This window comes from Muntiacus reevesi, chromosome 2, assembly GCF_963930625.1.
Source record: "Muntiacus reevesi chromosome 2, mMunRee1.1, whole genome shotgun sequence".
NCBI classification, from domain to species: Eukaryota; Metazoa; Chordata; class Mammalia; order Artiodactyla; family Cervidae; genus Muntiacus; species Muntiacus reevesi.
In genome coordinates this window covers 108,465,230-108,478,300 of record NC_089250.1, presented here as the reverse complement: position 1 = coordinate 108,478,300, position 13,071 = coordinate 108,465,230, and the positions used below count along the sequence as shown (strand labels likewise).

The following is a 13,071-nucleotide window of genomic DNA, read 5'->3' as shown; positions in this document are numbered from 1 at the left end:
CTAACTGAACTCAGTCAACCAAGCCAGAAACTTAAAGCTATTCTAGTCTACTTCTATTTAGGCATCGAATAGCCTATTAATTTTGTCTCCTAAATGTCTCTTGAGTCTATTCTCTCCTCTTCATCCTAGTTTTGCTGCTCTAATTCAAGCTTTATCCCCCTTTACTTGCTAGGCTAGTCTCCTGTCCTCCCTTAATTCATCTGCTTCATTGTTATCAAAGTGGTCTTTAAAATATGCAAATACCTATTATTTCCCTATTTAAACCCTTCAATATTACCCCTTATTTCAGAATAATAATCAGATTTTTTTTTAAATGATCTGGTCTCTCCCTAACTCTCTCAGTGTTATCACTTCCTTTGTTCTCTTTCTCTCTCACCTTATTTCTCTCTCTCCCACCCATCTCTTCTCCAGCCACACAGGTTTATTAAGAGTTTCCTGAGCATGCCATTTTCTCTGAAGCCTCCATGCTTCTGTATATGAAATTCCTCTTACCTGGAATGCCTTGAAATATAGCTAACAAACTCTTCTTTATTTGTCGAGATTGACTTCAGCAATGTTTCTTCTCTGAAGCCTTCCTTTACTCTCAGGAAGAATTATTCCTCTGTCCCTCCACTAGATTATACATACATACATACATATATATGTGGGCCGTGTGTGTGCTTTTTTTGTATCAGAACTCTTCATGTGTTTGAGTTTTCATTTTGTCTTAATTTTTTATATATCTGTCACAAAAGGGCAAAGGTTGTATTTTTTTCTTTTGTATTTGAGGGCAAAGGTTGTATTTTTTTCTTTAGTTCAAATTATCTAGCATATTGCCTGGCACAGAGTAAAGCCTTAGCAAGTATAGGTTGATTAAATAATTAATATCTCCAAGACATTTAAAGTGTGGGAAAATGTATGGGCATTTTTGAAAGGCCATTGTTCATATTGTCTTGGGCCTAGAAACCCATTATCATCTTTTTTTTTTAATCATCTTTTATAAAACAGGAAAATGAAGAGCAGTTTTACTAGGGAGAGAGAAGTATCTTATCCTTTCCTTAGGTGGCCTTTTGGAAGATTTTACAAAGCAAACTCACCATATTAGGGGCAACAATGATATCCATGTGCCCAGAGCTCAGGGAGCACCCTAGAATCTCTGAGTATTTTATAGGTTGCTCAAGATTGTGCTGTCAATAACTAATGTTAGGGGAAAGAGAAGCTTTTTGACCAATAGTATTTTGACAGACTAATAGGACTTTAACTTAAGAAAGAGATACATGATGTAAATGAAACAGCTACAGATGTATCTGACATCCCATTGTGTACAGGGAAATCACTGAATGATGCACACATGATAGTGAATACTTTTGGTTTTTCCAGCCCTGGCACCTGAAGCTCCATGGGGCACAGAAGCCCTGATGGGCCTGCTGTAGAAAGAGGGAAGAAGAGGGGTATAAATTGAGAGCCCAGCAGACAGGGCTCCAGATTCCCCTACCTGATTATTTTTTTCAGTAGTATTTTTTTCTGCATGTTCCTTATTTACTTACTTACTTATTTTTGGCCACATGTGGTCTTAGTTGCAGCATGTGGAATCTTTGTTGTGGCATGTGGGATCTTTGCAGCACACGGGGTCTTCCTCGTGGAAGCACGCTTCTCTCTAGCTGTGATAAGAGGGCTCCGTTGTCTCATGGTATGTGGGATCTTAGTCCCCCAGTGGGAATCAAACCCACATCCCCTGCACTGGAAGGTGGATTCTTAACCACTAAACCACCAGGGAAGTCCCGTACCTGACTTTTTAATCAACCCAGTTCTCCTTTTAACTCATTCATATATTGGAACACCACCGCAAAAGATCTTGTTTGAACAATGATTTCTGTTGCTAAATTTTTTTTTAAGTTGAAAATTATTAGTATGGGTCACACATACACCAGTACTATTTGGACATAGCATTTTCAGCCAAACAGATTCTGGCTGGATTTAGTGGAAATTTCTCTGACTTAACAAATCACGTATCTTCTTTTCCTGTCAAGCTGGAGGAGCTCACAGAGGCTGAGGATGCTCTCTCTGAAGCCAATGCTTTGAACAACTACAATGCTGAAGTGTGGGCATATCTGGCTCTGGTCTGCCTGAAAGTGAGTGTTTATTATCCTTACACAGTGTCCTTGGGCAGAGAGGTGAGGGACCAAGTGAAGAAAGGGATAGTGGGAAGGCCATCAGTTCATGATATTGAGGTTTGATGAGCTTAGATTTGGTCATTATACTGATGATGAAGGAGGGGCCATGTCTGGGAAGCTTCTCCTTAGAATGTGCCTGAAAATTATATGCTTAGGTGTGTTTGTCTGGAAAGGAGATTCTAAAAATAGAAGTGAAGCACTTGGATTTGGTGGTCTCGGGTGACTGGTAAGGAATGGACTAGAATTGACCACCAGTCGAGGTTTCAGGTGGAGTGGGCTCTGTGTGACATTTTTGAACTGCTCATCAGGCCCAAACCCAAGCCACACAAACCAAGCCCAGCCCAATGGGTGCCCTGCCCCAAGATGAAGGAGCATGTACAGATCAGATCGTGTTCTGGGGTTGTAGTTAGGAGATGTGCAAGGGTTATACAGTGGGATGGCAGATTAGATTTGGGGAAGAGAGGTTCTCCTTCTGCCCTCCTTAGCACCCCTCTCATGTTTAGGACCTCAAGTTTCGGAATTGTATAGTCACTCCATTTATGCTCTGGATCTACCAAAAAATGTAGTGTATGGTCTATAAAAGCTATATAAAAATCCAATGATTAAAAAAAAAGGCAAAGTAGCCTATGAGGGTATAGACATAAATGGATTACCAACAACAGGAACAATGGAAATCTCTGATAGACTGAAGCTATTTTTCTCAAAGTCCCATCATTTAAAACATGTACCCAGTGCTGTGAAGCATTCTTCTTTGTAATTGTCTCTGACATTTTTCTCTGAGAGCAGAATTCAGATAGATAGTTTAGCTATTCAGAAAGATAGGTTAGATATTTACCTGAGTTCTTACCTCAGCTCTGCCACAACTAATCAGGAAAGGCATGATGTTTATATTTGAGTTATATTTAATGACTTGAGTTCCTTTTTCATTAAAGTATTTTTCATTTAAAAGAATTAAAAATGGGAGTGATATTGTATCAGAATGTAACAAGGTCAGATACCAGCAAAGGAGATTCTCTTATAGTGTTTCTGAATCATTCCTTCCTGTTGAACTGCTGGCTAAGGGTGGAAATTTGTGATAGCTGCTTTACCTGTAGGAAATAACCCTCTCATAATTAAAATAACTTGCTTCAATAACTTGCACGTTAGCCTAAGATTCAAATTGGGAATGATGAGCATGGCTCTCAGTTTTTTGTTGGCCAACATAACACAGAACCAATAGGGGATATTGTGATTATAAGAGAAACTAATAAAATAAAATGATTGGATTTTCTCTTTGGAGTAAATATCAGTATGAAGAATACCTGAGTTCTTACCCCAGCTCTGCCACAACTAGCTGGATCCTGGACAATTTATTTAAACTTGCTGGGCCTCAGTTTCTTTGTCTATAAGCTAAAAGGGTCAAAATGCAAGATTTCAATACACTTTGCTCAGAAACTGACTGATAAAATATGGAAAAAATTAAGGATATGTAAGATTTGAATAAAACATCAAGGTTGCTCTCAAACACCAATTGTAGAATCCTGTACTTAACAACCAGAGAGTACATATTCTTTTCAAGTGTGAGTGAATTATTATTCAAGGTTGACCATATGCTAGACCACAAAGAAAGCTTCAGTGAACACATATAAATCACACTTCAGTAAAATTATAAATCAGCAACTAAATGACAGGCCAAGAGACTCACATACATTTGTTAACTTATTTCTGTTTAATTCATAGGTCAAAGAAAATCATATACAATTTCTTTTGGTAGGACAAATTCTAAAGATGAACCCCCAAGATTATTTCCTCAAACACTAATATACCATAAAACAAGCCCCCCTCCCCAAAATTTAAGAGGATATAAATTATATCAAGCATTTTTTTTTTACCACAGTGATATGAAATTCAAAGTCAACTATAGAAAGAAAAATGGGAAAAGAACAAACATGTGGCGACTAAACAACATACTACTAAAAAAAGTAAAGGGTCAATGATGAAATCACACTTACCAGGTGGCTCAGTGGTAAAGAGACACAAGAGATTTGGGTTTGATTCCTGGGTTGGAAAGATCCCCTGGAGTAGGAAATGGCAACCCATTCCAATATCTTGCCTGGAGAATTCTATGGACAGAGAAGCCTGGTGGGCTACAGTTCAAGAGTTGGACAACGACTGAGCGCTCACAACAAATGATGAACTCAAAGAGGAAATTAGAAAATACCTAGAGATAAATGAAAGTGGAAATACAACATTCCAAAATCTGTGGGATGCAGCAAAAGAATTCTAAGATGGAGTTTCATAGCAATATAGGCCTTCAAGAAACAAGAAAAATCTCAAATAATCTAACCTACCACCTAAAAGAATTAGAAAGAGAAGAAATAAAGCTCAAAATCAGCAGAAGGGAGGAATTAATAAAAATCAGAGAGTGCAGTAGCACCGTCTGCCTTGAGACTACTGTCTTGGATCTGTGTTCTTGCCTTTCCTCCCCTTACCTTTAAGGGTACCCAGCTCTTCACCCCAGAGAAGCCTGGCAACCATAAAGACTAACTAGTTTGAAAATGGAAAGCAAGAGCCAGCAGATTCTTCTCAAAACCTCAAACAGGGTATTATTTCAGCAGTGTTAATTTCAGAAGGAAAATGGGTAAAGCTTGAGAAAACAACTTACAGTGATCCTGCTGGTAAAACAAGAACTTGGGAAACTGTGAAGTGGCCTACCAGGAATGGATAGTCGGCTAATGGTATGGCGATTGTCCCAGTGCTGCAAAGAACTCTTCATTTATGAATATATTGTTCTGGTGAAGCAGGCTGGCTACCAACGGGAGGCAGTAACCTAGAATTCCCTGTGTGTCTCACTGATGACAACAAAAGTTCAGAGGCACTGCATTTCGGGAGCTTGAAGGAAAAACCGGCTGTATGTGAGATACTGTGGAATGTTCTCCAGATATGGATCCAGGTTTGTCAAATTGTACCACACACGTCATGACAGTAACTATCAATGGAGATGATGCAGAAAACATAAGACCTGAACCAAAGCCAGGAGATGGACAGTTTGTGGAAGTAATTTCCTTACCAAAGAATGACCTGCTGAAGAGACTTGATGCCCTGGTAGCTGATGAACATCTGACATTGGATACCAGAGTCTGTTCCTGTGCTCTGGCACTGAAACATGCAAACGTGAAGTCATTTGAAGTGCCCTTTCTGAAGTTTGAAGGCCAAAAGACAGTGGCCGTTCTTTTATAAACAAAACCACCAGGCCTTCTTCACTAAGACTGTATTCAGCTTAGTTTTTAAGACTTTGTATTCAGCTTAGTTTTAATGAAGACTTAGAAATTAGCTTTTTCATAAATAAGAGTAACACCTAATGTAAATAAATAAGGATCAGAGTTGAAATAAATAAAAGAGATAAAAATAATAGAAAAGATCAATGAAATCTAGAACTGGACTTTTGAAAAGATAAACAAAATTGATAAAGTTTTAGTTAGGTTCACCAAGAAGGAAAAAATGAAACTCACTCAGTCGTGTCCAACTCTTTGCGACCCCATGGACTATACAATCCATAGACTTCTCCAGGCCAGAATACTGGAGTAGATAGCCCTTCCCTTCTCCAGGGAATCTTCCCAAACCAGGGATCGAACCCAGGTCTCCCGCATTGTAGGTGGATTCTTTACTAGCTGAGCCACCAGGGAAGGGCAAGAAGGAAAAAGAGAGGACCCAAATAAACAAAATAAGAAATGAAAGAGGAGAAATGACAACTGATACCACAGATACAAAAAATCCTAAGAGAATGCTGTGAACAGTTATATGCCAATGATTTGGACAAACTAGAAGAAACAGAAAAATTTTAGAAACATACAACCTGCCAAGACTGAGTTGAGAAGAAATAAATAATTTGAACAGGCTGATCACTAGAATTGAAATTGAATTTTTAATTTCAAAAACTCCCAGCAAATAGAAGTCCAGAACCAGACAGCTTCACAGGGGAATTCTACCAAATACTTAGAAAAGAACTAAACCTGTCCTTCTCAAACTATTTCAAAAAACTGAAGAGACAAGAATACTCCCAAATTCATTCTATGAGGCCACCATTTACTGTGATACCAAAACCAGATAGACATTACCAAAAAAGAAATTACAGGTCAGTACCTGTGATATAGATGCAAATGTCATCAACAAAATATCAGCAAACCAGTTCACCAAGGTATAAAAATGATCGCATATCACCATCAAGTTGGATGTATTCCAAGGTCACAAGGATGGTTCGACATTTACACATCAATCAATGTAATATACCACATCAAAAAGAGATGGTCAACATTCATATTCAATGGTGAAAAGCCAAAAGCCTTCCTGATAAGTTTAGGAACAAGGCGAGGATGCCCACTCTTGTCACTTCTTCTTTTTAAGTATAGTTGATTTACAATGATATGGCATCACGGACTGGATGGACATGTGTTTGAACAAGCTTCAGGAGTTGGTGATGGACGGGGAAGCCTGGTGTGTTGCAGTCCATGGGATCGCAGAGTTGGACACAACTAAGTGACTGAACTGAACTGACTTGATATGTTAGTTTCTTGTGTACAGCCAAGTGACTCTTTTTTATATTATTTCCCACTGTAATTTATTATAAAATATTGAATATATTTCCCTGTGTTATACAGAGGACCTTGTTTATCTATTATATATATATATAGCAGCTTGTATTTGCTAATCTCTCACCCACACTTTGCCCTTTGGTAACCATAAGGTTGTTCTCTATGTCTGTGAGTCTGTTTCTGCTCTGTAAATAAGTTCATTTTTATAATTTTTTAGATTCCACATATAAGTGATATCATATGTAATTTGTCTGATTTACTTCACTTAGTATGATGATCTCTAGGTTCTTCCGTGTTGCCACAGATGACATTATTTCATTCCCTTTTTATGGCTGAGTAATATTACATTGGAGATATATAGCAAATCTTCTTTATCCATTTATCTGTTGATGGACATTTAGATCACTTCCATGTTGTGGCTGTTGTAAATAGTACTGCAGTTGGGGTGCATGTATCTTTTTGAGCTAAGAGTTTTCTCCAGATATATGCCCAGAAGTGAGATTGCTGGATCATATGATAACATGTATGGTAAAACTACAGATGAACATTTAAGGAGGAAGAAGATATTTACATAATCTCCAAGTATTTCCCAACAAGATATTTATTAATTACAAGGAGGAAACGCAGTAATGTTTATTTTATTTTTATTTATTCACAGTAATGTTATAGTAGAAAAACCTGGCAGATAACAATCTAAACAAAGGATCAAAGTTACCATTATTGGGATAAACAGCGTGTGCCTCCTAATTGAACACACTTAGGAGAACATAACATTGTTTTTATGGTATTCCTGCCAAAAGTTCATAACCTGGTATAATCATTATGAAAAATCAAACAAAAATTGAGGAATATTTTACAAAATAACTGCCTTGTATTGCTGAGAAATTCCAGTATCATGAAATACAAAGAATCAAGAATTAAAAGAATTAATTAAAAGAAGCTGAAGACATGAATATTGAATACAAGGCACGATCCTGGATTTTCTTTTGCTGTGAAAGATGTTATTAGGGCATTTGGAAACATCTGAATGAGGTCTACAAATTAGATAATAGTATTTGATACTAATCTTATGATTTTAATAATTGTATTGTGCTTATGTAAGAGAATGTCCTTAATTTTAGGAAACACATACTGAAGTCTAAAACTGCATCATGCCTGCAATTTATTCTCAAATGGTTCAAGAAAAGTTTAAATATATACTTTCATATCATGTGTATATGTGTGTGCATGTGTGTGCATATATACAGAGAAGAGAGATATTCTTATAATTTTTTTTAGTCTTACAATTTTAATCTGAAATTGTCAGAATTTTTAAAGATAATTCATTAAGACAACTCAACTTAGTAATACACTACACATCATTAGAGTGACTTAAATCAAGGGACTTCCTTGGTGGCCCAGTGGTTAAGACTCCATGTTTCCAGTGCAGGGGGCACAGGTTCTGTCCCAGTCAGGGAACTAAGATCCCACATGCCACACAGTGTGGTCTAAAAAAAGAAAAAAGAAAATAGAATGGCTTAAATCAAAAAGTCTGACAATACCAACTATTGACAGGGATGTGGAGAAATTGGAATCCTCATACATTGCTAGTGGGGTTGCAAATTAGTACAACCACTTTGGAAAACAGTTTGACAGAATCTTAAAAAGTTAAACACGTACCTACTGTATATTCCAGCAATTTCACTTCTTGCTATCTAGTCAAGAAAAGTAAAAACATATGTCCACACAAAGATTTCTATATTTTATTACCACATTTAATAATAGCTAAAGACTGGAGACATTCCCAGTGTCCATCAGTGAATGGATACATAAAATGTGGTATGTTTATACAATGGAATACTACTCAGCAAAAAAATGAAATTCCGATTCACACAACAATATGAATGAACCTCAAAAACATTACACAGATTAAGAGAAGCAGGGCACAAAAGACTATATATTATATGATACCATAATTAGGAAAACTATAGAGATTAAAATAGATTAGTGATTCTAGGGCCATGGGGAGGAATGGGGATTGACTGTAAGCTGGCACAAAGGAACTTTTTTGGGGTAATAGAAACCTTCTAAAACTGGGTTGTAGTAATGGTTGCATAGTCGAACCTTAAAATTAGTGAATTTTATGGTATGTAAATTACACCTCAATAGATCTATTTTTAAAAGATTAAATAGCCCTCCAAGAGCTGACTCATTGGAAAAGACCCTGATGCTGGGAAAGATTGAGGCAGGAGGAGAAGGGGACAACAGAGGATGCAATGGTTGGATGGCATCACCAACTCAATGGACATGAGTTTGGGTAGGCTCCGGGAGTTGGTTTTGGACAGAGAGGCCGGGCGTGCTGTGGTTCATGGGGTCGCAGAGTCAGACACAACTGAGAGACTGAACTGAACTGAACTGACAATATACAGCGTTGACATACTCCTTTCCCAATTTGGAACCAGTCTCTTGTTCCATGTCCAGTTCTAATTGTTGCTTCTTGACCTGCATAAGATTTCTCAGGAGGCAGATCAGGTGGTCTGGTACTCCCTTCTCTTTAAGAATTTTCCATAGTTTGTTGTGATCCACACAGTCAAAGGCTTTGGCGTTGTCAGTAAAGCTGAAGTAGATGTTTTTCAGGAACTCTCATGCTTTTTCGATGATCCAACGGATGCTGAGTGAAGTCTGTTAGTGGAGTCATATTATTCTCATTTAAGTCTTACATGAGTACTTCATACAAGAAATAACTAGGAGAAGTAGTGTTCTCCCTTCATATCCAGATCTACATGCAAGTAATGCCAGTATCTGCTTCTTCTAGTGCATAGAGATGGTATAAATTTTAGCAGTTAAAAACTTGAACTCTGGAGCCAGGCTGTATTGTTTTAAAACCCGGCTCTTCCACTTACTAGCTTCATAACCCTGGCAAGTTATTTATCTTCTCTGTGCCCAGACTTCTCTATTTGTAAACTGGGAATTATAAATAATAGTGGCATGTAAATAATACACAGTGTAAATGTAAATAATAGTGGTATATATGAAAGTAAAGCACTTTAAAAGTGTAAGTGATTAAAACAATGTAAACTACAAAGCAAATGCTATGTGTGTTAGCTAATATTAACAGAATAGCTTCAATACTGAGAGGAACAAATGACTTATGGTGCTTTCAGGAAAAAAAAAAAAGGCCAAGTTGTCTTTAAGCTATTTGAAATGGAGGAGGTATATATATATATATATTTATAAGTATATATTATATTTAATATCTGGTTTTCCCACCACCTTTCATTTTCCTGCTTCTGCTTTCCATTCAGAGGTTCTTAACCAAGAAGATGTGGAATCTTCTGCTTTGGGTAGCAATGGCGGCAGTATACCTTCTCCTTTTAATGATTATGGTATGTCATCATCACTAAATTGTGCTGTTTTTTCAGGCTGGACGGCAACTGGAAGCTGAGCAGGCCTACAAGTACACGATGAAGGTATGATGCAGATACCTTTGCTATTTGTAGTATACTGAAGTTGGGAATGCTCGGAGGAAGGTGCTGGCTTAATTCAGGACTTGACTTCACAGCATTTCACGATATGAAGATTTTTCTAGAGGACTTTCTCACCATGTTTGCCATAACCCACATATTACCATGGGAGATCTTTTTTTTACCTTCCATGGGCCTCATTATCCTCACATACAAAATGAAGGTGTTGTTCTAGTCCAGCAGTCAGCAGATTTTTCTGTGAAGGGCAAACTAGGATTTGTGGGCCGCGTGGTCTCTCTTGTAGCTACTACACTGTGCCCTCGTAGTGCAAAAGCAGCTACAGACAATATGCGAGCAAATGAGCACGGCTGTATCTCAAATAAAACTTTACCTATGAAAACAGGCAGCAGGCTGGACTAGGCTCATGAGCTATTGCTTGTGAATCCCTGGTCTAGTCTGTCAGTTATGATTGTAAATAATCTGACTTGGAAGCCAGTGGCTTAAACAAATGAGGAGTTTTATTTTTTCTCATCTAATGAAAAGTCCAGAACATACTGGTACCACAGCTCCACAGTGTTAACAGAAACCCAACCTCTTTCTTTCTGCTTCACCAGTCATAACATGAAGTTTCCAGCCCTCATAGTTGCAAGACAGTCATTGTACCTCAAGCTATCACATGCATATTTCAAGTATAGTAAAGAACAAAGCAGGCAAATGACAAAAGGGCCACACTAGCTATTTCACCTCCCTTTAAAAAGAGATGTGACTTTAGCTTATATTTCATTGATCACAATTGAAATTACTGCTAGCTGCAAGGGAAACTCTGTTGCTTTCTAGTTGCCTACATTGCTGCCCTGAAAAGAAATAAAGATTTTGTTAGTAAAAGAAGAGAGTGGATTTGTAGGCAACTAGATGTGTCCATTACACATTGAGATTTTAAAATTAAATTCAAATCTAATGGTTTTGATTCCTGTGTATTTTATTCCTGTCTCTCACCTGCCAAACAGTATTATACATTAGTTAAGAATATATTTGGGTATTAGGGTAAATTTTTAAAAATAAACTTTTTTTTACACAAAAAATGCACAAATTGTGAGCATTCATACTATGTAAGTTTATGTAAAGTGAACACTTCCATGTAAGCAGCACAGTGTTCTGAGGACTTTTTAATGGATTTATCATGAAGCAGAGAATATAGGAAGTCAATTCCAACCTGAGGAACTAAATTCTTTAGCTGTGGCCCCACAAATAAGGAGTCTCCACATAGCTATGTCAGGGGTGACATATGTGTTCTTCCCTTCTACCTCTTATGCAGTTAAAATTGAAAGATGAGAATCTGCTTGCAGAGCTCCACATGGTTCAGGAGACGGTTGGCTTTGGAAATCCATCTTTCTGACATCCTTCCACCTGAAGAATTTTCTGTATGGGATGCTGAGTCCCTTTCTTTCCGAGAGAAATTAAACCCTGGATGTTTCACCAGAATGAAAACTGGGGATAAAGAAAGAAAGGATCATCAATATAACTGAAACCCATTCATTTATTTCCATTGTCTTACTGAATGGCTATTGTTACTGGATGTTTTACTGTTTGACAGTTAACTGGATGGCAATAAAAAAAATTAAATTAAAAACTCAGAATTCATCAGTTATGGTATGCTGAGATATACATAGGAACATAACTATTTGTGTGTGTGTGTGTGTGTAAGTAAGGTATAGTATGTTCATTATTAGTTTCAGGTGAAAGCTTATCAGGATTACCCCTGCAGGAAGTCAACTGCTAAGATCTGTGACCAGGTTCACTTACTGGAACTTAGGAGTTAAGCCATCATTTTCTAAGGTAGGTGGAAAGAAAGAATGCTGTGCTGGGTCACTGCATTAGGGCAAAGAGCACATGAGTTGTGCCCAGATCTAACATTGAACAGAAATCTGAATCGAGTGGTCTTTGCTGACAGTATCTTCATGGATGTAAATCACAGGGCTCCATGAAGAATCCATTACTCTACAATTGATGTAAAACTCCTCACAACTGAGGCCGTTATTCTAGGGCTAGAAATGACAAAGGAACCATACCTCACCCTCGTCCTCTTGGATCAGTGCACAGCAAAACCAAAAATAAAGGCTTCCTGTCTTTATTTTTTAAAGGAGGACTCAGAGAATAGGAGGAACATGGAAAAACAGGAGGGAAAGTGAGAGGCACATCGGTAAACATAGGATAAAATCAACTCTATATTCATTTATAGTTCTTCTCTAGTCTCAGCCCTAATGCTACCTCCTTTGTGAAGTCTTCCTGAGGAATTACCAGGTTCACCTTCTCTTCTGCTCACCTCAGGACTGTGTACTGACTACCCCTAGTTCCTCAGATGTAACCTCACCGTCTCTCCCCGCCGGCCCCACCTCTCCCCTCCCCGCCACGACTGTCAGCTGCCTAGGTGCAGGGACAGCCCTCTTTCATCTTTGCGTTCTCTGGCACCGCGCCTAGGCCCTGACTGGTGCTCGGAAATCATTTGCTGGAAGGATGGATGGTGGCCTTCTCTGCTGGTCTCAAAGCGGTAAAGAATCTGCCGCAATACCTAAGACCCGGGTTTGATCCCTGGGTCAGGAGGATCCCCTTGAGGAAGGAATGGCAACCCACTTGAGTATTCTTGCCTGGGAAATCTCACGGACCCAGGAGCCTGGCGGGCTGCGATCCACAGGGTCGCAAAGAGTCGGACACGGCTGAGTGGCACTTTCACTTCACCCCTTCCCGGGATTCTCCCAGTATTCCTCCCTCAGGCAGGGACCCACAGGGCGTGAGGGCCGGAGATCCCACCCGGCTCGGCTCGCAGGGCATCCCCAAGGTGTATCGCTCCACCTTCGTGGCAGTTAGGACACCTTAGGGGTCTCTGTGCTGTGTTACGGAAGTGCA

The 13,071-nt window shown here is 38.6% G+C and overlaps 1 protein-coding gene and 1 long non-coding RNA gene across 2 annotated transcripts in view; one reads left to right on the top strand and one right to left on the bottom strand.

Annotated features, from left to right (window-relative positions):
- The window catches only part of CFAP70 (cilia and flagella associated protein 70), an 81,195-nt gene extending 69,065 nt beyond the window's left edge, over positions 1-12,130 (top strand). The window contains exons 26-28 of the mRNA XM_065922567.1: positions 2,010-2,111; positions 10,126-10,173; positions 11,483-12,130. Coding sequence (XP_065778639.1) covers positions 2,010-2,111; positions 10,126-10,173; positions 11,483-11,563 — 231 coding nt within the window. The 3' untranslated portion in view covers positions 11,564-12,130. The remainder of the gene's footprint in view (positions 1-2,009; positions 2,112-10,125; positions 10,174-11,482) is intronic.
- LOC136159863 (uncharacterized) lies at positions 11,321-13,069 on the bottom strand. The gene is made up of 2 exons (XR_010661515.1): positions 12,799-13,069; positions 11,321-11,655 (listed from the first exon to the last, which is right to left on the bottom strand). It is a non-coding gene; the product is annotated as an uncharacterized lncRNA (long non-coding RNA).
- Positions 13,070-13,071: the final 2 nt, after the last annotated feature.